Source organism: Babylonia areolata, chromosome 12 (genome assembly GCF_041734735.1).
Source record: "Babylonia areolata isolate BAREFJ2019XMU chromosome 12, ASM4173473v1, whole genome shotgun sequence".
Classification (NCBI taxonomy): Eukaryota; Metazoa; Mollusca; class Gastropoda; order Neogastropoda; family Buccinidae; genus Babylonia; species Babylonia areolata.
The window spans coordinates 1,800,284-1,811,521 of NC_134887.1; the positions used below are offsets into that span (position 1 = coordinate 1,800,284).

General features: G+C 45.2%; 1 protein-coding gene across 1 annotated transcript in view; it reads right to left on the reverse strand.

Moving 5' to 3' along the window:
• Positions 1–1,417: 1,417 nt before the first annotated feature.
• Positions 1,418–11,238, reverse strand: part of LOC143288309 (RING-type E3 ubiquitin-protein ligase PPIL2-like) — a 46,053-nt gene continuing 36,232 nt past the window's right edge. The window contains exons 18-19 of the mRNA XM_076596664.1: positions 6,422–6,564; positions 1,418–2,817 (exon numbers count right to left, since the gene is read on the reverse strand). Of these exons, the coding sequence (XP_076452779.1) occupies positions 2,700–2,817; positions 6,422–6,564 (261 nt within the window). The 3' untranslated portion in view covers positions 1,418–2,699. The remainder of the gene's footprint in view (positions 2,818–6,421; positions 6,565–11,238) is intronic.

The window sequence follows — 11,238 nt, forward strand, 5'->3', positions numbered from 1 at the left end:
CAACTGCTTTTCTGTGAAAAAAACAAGAAAAACCTCAAATTTATAGATTAAAAAATTGTAATATGACATATAATGTCATTAATCGTGTAATATGCCATCTCTCTCTTTTTCTCTGGCCCTCCCCCCTTTCTTTATCTCTATCTCACTTTTTCTCTCTTTCCTTTAATGTGTGTGGTGTGGTGTGGTGTGGTGTGTGTGTGTGTGTGTGGTGTGGTTTGGTGTGTTGTGTGGGTGTGGTGTGGTGTGGTGTGTTGTGTGGGTGTGGTGTGTTGTGTGGTGTGGTGTGTGTGTTGTGTGTGTGTGTGTGGTGTGGTGTGTTGTGTGTGCTGTGCTGTGCTGTGCTGTGCTGTGTGTGTGTGGTGTGTGGTGTGTGTGTGCTTGTCTTCCCTTTGTTTTGTTTGTTTAACAATCAAAGAAAAATCAATACGTGTACAACTTCAACTTTGATATTTATAACAATGATAATGATCTTCATTATCTGTGCTCTTTTTTCTTTTCTTTTTTCACATATTACACAAGTACTGTATGCTAAAAAAAAAAAAAGGGGGGGGGGGGGAGGGGGAATTTAGAGAAAAAAAAATTAAGGGAAAAAAAGTGATGTTACATCTTGGAAAAACAAGAAAAAAAAAAAAAACACGAAAAAAAACCCACACAAAATCACCTACAGAAAAATAAATGCTGCATGAACAGGACTTGAGTGGCAGCACGCTGACCGGCGGTGACAGCATATCAAACATTACTGGTTCCACACCCAGTGCAAACAAACACACCACCAGGTGCACTGAAACCAGGTGTTGGCTGAGTGGTAACTCATCCACGTAGGAAGTGAGACAATCTGAGCGCACTGTTCTTCTTCTTCTGCGTTCACTCGTATGCACACGAGTGGGCTTTTACGTGTATGACCGTTTTTACCCCGCCATGTAGGCAGCCATACTCCGTTTTCGGGGGTGTGCATGCTGGGTATGTTCTTGTTTCCATAACCCACCGAACGCTGACATGGATTACAGGATCTTTAACATGCGTGTTTGATCTTCTGCTTGCATATACACACGAAGGGGGTTCAGGCACTGGCAGGTCTGCACATATGTTGACCTGGGAGATCGTAAAAATCTCCACCCTTTACCCACCAGGCACCGTCACCATGATTCGAACCCGGGACCCTCAGATTGACAGTCCAATGCTTTAACCACTCGGCTATTGCGCCCGTCGAGCACACTGTTCGAATCCCACAGTTGCCCAGTATTTTCTCCCCTTCCACTGGACCTTAACTGGTGGTCTGGATACCAGTCAGTAGGAGGAGACGATAAACCGAGGTCTGCTTTGCTACAGCTACAAAAGGGTTGTCCCTGGTAAAATTCTGTAGAAAAATCCACTTCGATAGGAAAACAAATAAAATTGCAGGCAGAAAAAATACAAAAAAAGTGGATGGCACTCTCAGTGTAGTGAACGTGCTTTCCCTGGGGAGAGCAGCCCGAATTTCACACACAGAGATCTGTTGCAACAAAAGGGTAATAACAATAAATATGATACAATTCAATACAGTGCACTACAATACAATACACACTCCTATCATCTCCTCAGGCACCGCTGACTGCTCATTCCCTAATCACATGTCAACATAATTATAATTATTACAAAATTCACCATGTCAACATAATTATAATTACAAAATTCACCATGTCAACATAATTATAATTATTACATAGATTGTTTGTTCTTGGTCACACTTCACCGACAATCATAGATTGTTTGTTCTTGGTCACACTTCACCGACAATCATAGATTGTTTGTTCTTGGTCACACTTCACCGACAATCATAGATTGCTTGTTTTGGGTCACACCCACTTCAACAACAAAGCTGAACACTCGCATACACACGCACACACCCAAACACACGGATAGAGATTCATACACACGCACACACCCAAACACACGGATAGAGATTCATACACACGCACACACCCAAACACACGGATAGAGATTCATACACACGCACACACCCAAACACACGGATAGAGATTCATTCAGAACTTAGCTGTGAAGGAAGATGCTTCAAGCACATCTTCAGAACACTTGTGGAAACACAGTGGCGCCCTCTGCTACCAACGTCTTGCTGACAGGAAATGCAGACTCTATTCTCTCGACAAGCAGCACCCTAAAATTGTTCTGGAAAAGCTTCATCTATTTCTAAGAAAAATAATATTCATGGATACTTTTCACTTTGTTTGCATCAGGTGAACAATAGTTTTGTCGCTAAATTTATGTTCTGTGTGACTGATGATGCACTTAACCACTTCCCAAATACTCCCATGAGTAACAGGTCTGAAAGAGAAGAGAGAGACAAAGAGACAGAGAGAAAGACAGACAAACACACAGAGAGAAAGACAAAGAGAGAGAGACTGAAATAGTCACAGCTGAAAGAGAGGAGAAGAGAGAGACCGAGAGAGGGAGGAATGGGAAAAGGTGGACAGAAAATCTGAAAGTCAACCTTTTTCTTTAAATTTTTATTTCTATATACCTTATTTACACCAGTCATCCTATGGACGGCGACAAGAAACACACGTTGTCCAGTCTGTGATGTCCCCCTCCCATTTCAACCCAAAGTGCTGTCCATGTTGTCAAAAGCACTATGAAGCATTACCAAAAAAAAAAAAAAAAAGGGGGTGTGGGGGTGGGGTGGGGGGATGTGGTAGTAGCGGTCACCAGGCACTGAAGTCACTCAGTTTGTAGGCGGCAGTTCCCTCCCCTGTCTTCCGCTTTTTGGATGTGTCACTAGAGTTGGGATGCGTGTCGTCTGCTGCCTCGGCTGTCCGTTTTCTGTGAAAAGACAAAAGAGGTCTTCATTTTCCTAAAATCACTGCCTGTTTTCAGTGTAAAGACAAAGATGTCTTCATTTTTCAGAAATCACTGGCTGTTTTCTGTGAAAAGACAAAAGAGGTCTTCATTTTCCTAAAATCACTGCCTGTTTTCAGTGAAAAGACAAAAGAGGTCTTCATTTTTTCAGAAATCACTGGCTGTTTTCTGTGAAAAGACAGCATATTCACTTTCAAGAAATGAACCCCCTTTTTCATTGAAAAAGACATAAATCAACAAACATCTTCACAAACATTCTGTTTCAATATATCACTCCCTATTTTCTATCAAAAGACAGAAATCAATGCAAACTTTCTGTGAAATAGCAAAATAAACCAATGTCTACTTTATGCGTATTTACTGTAAAAAGACATTAGTTCTTCAGTTTCAATAAATCACTGTTTCGTGTTAAAAAACACTAGACCTTCATTCAATAAATTACTGCTTGTTGTTGGTAAAAAGATATGAGTTTCTTCATCTTAAAAAAACCTCACTGCCCATTTTCTGTGAAAAGACATGAGATTTTGTACGGATGGTTTACATCATGGGATGTACCTATTATCTACTTTGGACATGACAAAAAAAGAGCTGTTTTCTCTGTTTGTGCTGTTAACTGTAGACTGCTGCTATCATAGTATGCCATCAGGCTCGTACAAGTCCTCATCTAATTACTATCATCTTCTGTTTAAGGACACCATTGCCCATTTCCTGTGAAAAGACAAACAATTGGTATCATTTTCTATTTTAATATCAGTGCCCATTTCCTGTGAAAAGACAAACAATTGCTATCATTTTCTATTTTAATATCAGTACCCATTTTCTGTGAAAAGACACGTGATTGCTGTCATTTTCAAAGTCCTCCATACCCAATTCATGTGAAAAGACATTAAGTGATTGTTTTCATCTTCTTGTTCAAAATATTACTACCCATTTCTTGTGAAAAGACAGGTGGTTGCTGTCACTGTTTCAAGACAACACTATCCATTTCCTGTGAAGAGACACAAGGTGATTGCTAACATCTTGTTTCAAGACAATACTACCAATTTCCTGTGAAAAGACACAATATGGTTACTAACATCTTGTTTCAAGAAAACACAACCCATTTCCTGTGAGAAGACAGGTGGCTGCTATCACTTTTTGTTTCAAGACAACACTACCAATTTCCAGTGAAAAGACATGAGGTCATTAATAACATCTTGTTTCAAGACAACACTACCATTTCCTGTGAAAAGACACAAGGTGATTGTTAACATCTTGTTTCAAGACAACACTACCCTTTTCCTGTGAAAAGACAAGGGGAATGCTTACATCTTGTTTCAAGACAACACTAACCCTTTTCCTGTGAAAAGACACAAGGTGAATGCTTACATCGTTTCAAGACAAGACTACCCATTTCCATTAGTAGGACTGTTTTTGTCCTGCCTTTCAGGCTGACGTCCAAACAAGGGTCCCAGACTGAACTATGTGTAGGACTGTTTTTGTCCTGCCTTTCAGGCTGACGTCCAAACAAGGGTCCCAGACTGAACTATGTGTAGGACTGTTTTTGTCCTGCCTTTCAGCCTGACGTCCAAACAAGGGTCCCAGACTGAACTATGTGTAGGACTGTTTTTGTCCTGCCTTTCAGCCTGACGTCCAAACAAGGGTCCCGGACTGAACTATGTGTAGGACTGTTTTTGTCCTGCCTTTCAGCCTGACGTCCAAACAAGGCTCCCAGACTGAAATACTGGCAAAAGCTGTGCAAACGGCAACAGCACTGATGAGACTGAAGCCCGTGAGGAGAGACAATAACATCCGTCTCAGAACAAGTCTGTAGCTCCTACATGCACCACTTCCATTTTCTTAGTGCAGTGGAAATGAAATGCTTCAGGAGACTCCTTGGCATCTCCTACAAGGGCCACATAAAAAAATGACGGAAGATGACAATCATATTCCGACTACGCACGGGGCACTGCCGCCTGCGAGACCACATGTACCGAATGAAGCTGTCACACACTCCTGACTGCCCGTGTAAGACAGGCCCACAAACTCCGGAGCACATCCTGCAGTCCTGCCCCCTGTATCAAGATGCACGGACGCAGCACTGGCCCTATGGAGCCACACTGGCAGAAAAGCTCTGGGGCACCAAAGAAGACCTCATCAAGACCACCACCTTCATTTCCAGCATAGGACTGCAAGTCTGAGACCATGATCACGGGGAACGCAGAAGAAGAAGAAGGAGGAAGATAAACCATCAGACAGCCAAAAATGGAGAATGTTGGTCATGCAGCACCCCCATGACCAAACCAGGTTTCAGGATCAGTCAGGCAGCCGTCCGATATTTCTGGGCCCTGAGTGCATGCTGGGTTTGCATCTTTCTGTGACCAACCCTGAGACTGATCTTGGGATCTTTAACCTGCACAAGTGAGCTCCATCCATGTGTCTGCACACACGTCAAGGCACTGCCAGGTCTGCACGCACGGTTCTGGAAGACTGGAAATATCTCCATCCTCAACCCACTGGGATTCGAACCTCAAAGACTGACAGGACAGAAGCGTGCCACTGGTCATTGGGCTACCATGACTGTCTCCTTCAGTTTAAAGGGATGTGATCTTCAGGGTCTCATGTAAACTCTTCCATTCACTGAATGAGAGTCTGCACACTGGATATGGAAACGCGAAAAGATTCTGAAATTCTATTTCATGATGGAGAAAAACTGACACAAAAGGAGCAGTATGTACACATGACCACCAGAAGTTCAAGCACATATGCCTGTACAGGTGGTCGCCCTTTACCACCACAGCCACCTAACATTGCTTTCCCCATTACACACCTCACACCACATCACATCATGTCATGTTACATCACACCACACCACACACACAGACCACACCACATCACATCACATCGCACCACAACACACACATCACACCACATCACACCACATTACATCACATCACAACACATCATATCACACCACACCACAACACTCCACACCATATCACACCACACCACACCACACACACAACATAAAATACAACATAAACACACTACACCACACCTGCAACACAACACAAAACACAACACAAGCACACTACACACATACAACACACACACCTCAACACAATATATATATACAACACAATACACACGGGTGGTGGTGTGTCCACCGAGATCGATGATGACCATCGTTGTCATCCAGCTGGGGGATGGGGGGTGGTGGTGGTGGGGTGGGGGGGAGGATGCTCATGAATCTATCTGTGAGTGCACACATACACAACACAACACTCACACCACAACACACACACACACGCACACCACAACACACACATAAACACACACACATCCTACATACATAACAAACCAGACACAACACACACACACACACACTAAACAACAATAATAACACACACACACACACACACACTAAACAACAACAACACACACATACACACATACACAAAAGCACACAGACACCTACATTCACAACAAACCACAAACAAACCGCACACAACACAAAAACAGACACCCCGCCCCCCAAACCCACACACCACAACACACCCCCACACCCACACCCACACCACACACTCACAATGCAGCAGAGTTGATGTATTTGCCAACTCCCTGCTTGAAGACCCGCGGTCCAGAGTCCACCCTGGCTTCCCGTTTCTTCCGTTTGGCGTCCTCTTCCTCCGCCTTCAGCCGGGCCGCCTCCTCCTCCCTCTCCTGCGCCAGCTGCACACAGTCCATCGCTGTCCATCAGCACCACAGACCATTGACAGTGCGTCCATCAGCACCACAGACCATTGACAGTGCGTCCATCAGCACCACAGACCATTGACAGTGCGTCCATCAGCACCACAGACCATTGACAGTGCGTCCATCAGCACCACAGACCATGGACAGTGTCCATCAGCACCACAGACCATGAACAGTGCGTCCATCAGCACCACAGACCATTGACATTGTCCATCAGCACCACACACCATTGACAGTGTGTCCATCAGCACCACAGACCATTGACAGTGTGTCCATCAGCACCACAGACCATGGACAGTGTGTCCATCAGCACCACAGACCATGAACAGTGTGTCCATCAGCACCACAGACCATGAACAGTGTGGACAGTGTGTCCATCAGCACCACAGACCATGAACAGTGTGGACAGTGTGTCCATCAGCACCACAGACCATGGACAGTGTGTCCATCAGCACCACAGACCATGAACAGTGTGTCCATCAGCACCACAGACCATGAACAGTGTGTCCATCAGCACCACAGACCATGGACAGTGTGTCCATCAGCACCACAGACCATGAACAGTGTGTCCATCAGCACCACAGACCATGAACAGTGTGGACAGTGTGTCCATCAGCACCACAGACCATTGACAGTGTGTCCATCAGCACCACAGACCATGAACAGTGTGTCCATCAGCACCACAGACCATGAACAGTGTGGACAGTGTGTCCATCAGCACCACAGACCATGAACAGTGTGTCCATCAGCACCACAGACCATGGACAGTGTGGACAGTGTCCATTAGCACCACAGACCATGGACAGTGTGTCCATCAGCACCACAGACCATGGACAGTGTGTCCATCAGCACCACAGACCATGAACAGTGTGGACAGTGTGTCCATCAGCACCACAGACCATGAACAGTGTGGACAGTGTGTCCATCAGCACCACAGACCATGGACAGTGTGTCCATCAGCACCAGACCATGGACAGTGTGTCCATCAGCACCACAGACCATGGACAGTGTGTCCACCAGCACCACAGACCATTGACAGTGTGTCCATCAGCACCACAGACCATGGACAGTGTGTCCATCAGCACCACAGACCATGAACAGTGTGGACAGTGTGTCCATCAGCACCACAGACCATGAACAGTGTGTCCATCAGCACCACAGACCATGGACAGTGTGTCCATCAGCACCACAGACCATGGACAGTGTGTCCATCAGCACCACAGACCATGGACAGTGTGTCCATCAGCACCACAGACCATGAACAGTGTGGACAGTGTGTCCATCAGCACCACAGACCATGGACAGTGTGTCCATCAGCACCAGACCATGGACAGTGTGTCCATCAGCACCAGACCATGGACAGTGTGTCCATCAGCACCACAGACCATGGACAGTGTGTCCACCAGCACCACAGACCATTGACAGTGTGTCCATCAGCACCACAGACCATGGACAGTGTGTCCATCAGCACCACAGACCATGAACAGTGTGGACAGTGTGTCCATCAGCACCACAGACCATGAACAGTGTGTCCATCAGCACCACAGACCATGGACAGTGTGTCCATCAGCACCACAGACCATGGACAGTGTGTCCATCAGCACCACAGACCATGGACAGTGTGTCCATCAGCACCACAGACCATGAACAGTGTGGACAGTGTGTCCATCAGCACCACAGACCATGGACAGTGTGTCCATCAGCACCAGACCATGGACAGTGTGTCCATCAGCACCACAGACCATGGACAGTGTGTCCACCAGCACCACAGACCATTGACAGTGTGTCCATCAGCACCACAGACCATGGACAGTGTGTCCATCAGCACCACAGACCATGGACAGTGTGGACAGTGTGTCCATCAGCACCACAGACCATGAACAGTGTGTCCATCAGCACCACAGACCATGGACAGTGTGTCCATCAGCACCACAGACCATGGACAGTGTGTCCATCAGCACCACAGACCATGGACAGTGTGTCCATCAGCACCACAGACCATGAACAGTGTGTCCATCAGCACCACAGACCATGGACAGTGTGTCCATCAGCACCACAGACCATTGACAGTGTGTCCATCAGCACCACAGACCATGGACAGTGTGTCCATCAGCACCGCAGACCATGGACAGTGTGTCCATCAGCACCACAGACCATTGACAGTGTGTCCATCAGCACCACAGACCATGGACAGTGTGTCCATCAGCACCACAGACCATGAACAGTGTGTCCATCAGCACCACAGACCATGAACAATGTGGACAGTGTGTCCATCAGCACCACAGACCATGGACAGTGTGTCCATCAGCACCACAGACCATGAACAGTGTGTCCATCAGCACCACAGACCATGGACAGTGTGTCCATCAGCACCACAGACCATTGACAGTGTGTCCATCAGCACCACAGACCATGGACAGTGTGTCCATCAGCACCACAGACCATGAACAGTGTGTCCATCAGCACCACAGACCATGAACAGTGTGTCCATCAGCACCACAGACCATGGACAGTGTGTCCATCAGCACCACAGACCATGAACAGTGTGTCCATCAGCACCACAGACCATGGACAGTGTGTCCATCAGCACCACAGACCATGGACAGTGTGAACAGTGTGTCCATCAGCACCACAGACCATGGACAGTGTGTCCATCAGCACCACAGACCATGGACAGTGTGGACAGTGTCCATCAGCACCACAGACCATGGACAGTGTGTCCATCAGCACCACAGACCATGAACAGTGTGGACAGTGTGTCCATCAGCACCACAGACCATGAACAGTGTGGACAGTGTGTCCATCAGCACCACAGACCATGGACAGTGTGTCCATCAGCACCACAGACCATGGACAGTGTGTCCATCAGCACCACAGACCATGGACAGCGCTTGTTATCTTCCTTACTTATCCCTTTCCTATTAACCCTTTTGCTGCCAGGAAAATAAGATTTAAGTGAAATCTATTTGCCAGGGTTTTTTCCACTAAAAACAGGTACAAATTTTCAAAATATTCTGTGCTCTTTGTTATAGGAGAAAGACCCATAAATGTATATATTTTCTGAAAGGTAAATGAATAAAGAATACAAAACACGAGATATTTCCCCATTTTATAATATTTTTAGTGACATGCTGTTGTTTTGAAATCAGGGTTTTGTATTTTGTCACATTTTCAACTTGTTCATTACAAACATTAGTCAGGTAATTTGCACTAAAATATATTCTCTGGACAAATGTATATCTGTACTCACAAAATCATACTAGAACAACCACAATAAAAAACAAGAGAGGCAAGGCCTTCAAGACTCACTTGTGATACACTTAAAAAAAAAAAATCCAAGCTTTTTATGTATTGAGTATAATTTCAAAATGTAATGTTTAAGATGAGAATGATCAGTTTAAAGCAAATTAAGTCCCCTATCATTAATTACAGAGTAATTTCCCTTTTTTACTACCTGCACCAAAACGTTTGCAAAATAAATAAAACTTCCATGCTTAGCAAAAGAAGTTCCTGTTTGACCAAAAAATGATAATAATGACTGCTCTTGTTGTTGGCTCAGAATATCAGATCAAAGTGCCAAGTTTAGAGAATACAAAAAATATAAATATAACAGTAAATGCAGTTTGCATATAATTAGGCTTCATTTTTTTTTGTGTGTGTGTGTGCCCATCCCAGAGGTGCAATATTGTTTTAAACAAGATGACTGGAAAGAACTGAATTTTTCCAAAATGTCAATGTTAAAGTTTACCAGGGACACACAGACACACACACACACACAGACACACACACACACACACACACACAGACAACCAAACACCGGGTTAAAACATAGACTCACTTTGTTTACACAAGTGAGTCAAAAAATTGAAAAAGAGATAGATACACAATGCATTGTGACTTCTCCAAGTGATAATGTGGATAATGAGGCCACGCTCCCTCAGTCTCCACCCCCCCCTCCTCTTCACCCCTCCCACACGGTCACTTGATCCAGTTCTCATCAGACCGCGTTGGCTGAGTGCCAAGAAAATCGCTCACATTGTGTCCTGCTAATAATTCGGTCAGTCTGTTGTCTGCTAAGACTGTACAGCCGCATCACTCAGTGACAGTCGTATCTTGGCCACTCTCTTGATTGCTCCCTTTATTTTCTATCAAATCGTCCTATAAACGTTCACCACTGTCTTCTCCTTCGAATTTATGCTTCAATTCTTTCTGAGCATCAGCTACAGAAAGCAATCTTGGTTGATTTAGTTCCCCACGATCGCATGTCTTGAGCACGGCGTCAGTCCGACATTTTGTTGAGCGAGCGAGGAGAGGAGTCAGGCAAACACTGCGGCCAGTAACCCAACCAAAACGTTCAAATAAAAGACTGCCTCATGACGTAGATGGGGTTTCTAACTATGAATAGAATCTAGAGAGATTCCCATGGCTAAAGCTACCAGCATTTTTTGTCAACGAACTGAATGCAAAGCAGGGAAAAGTCAGAATATTTCGATGACGAGTTATCTCGTCATTGTGGCAGCAAAGCGTACATGCTTGCCATGACAAGTTATCTGATCAAATAGGCAGCCTAGGGGGTAATATTCACTCCCTGTTTCTTTTCTTATAACACATTTCATTAGCAGACTGTCACATCATTAAATATATCAATTA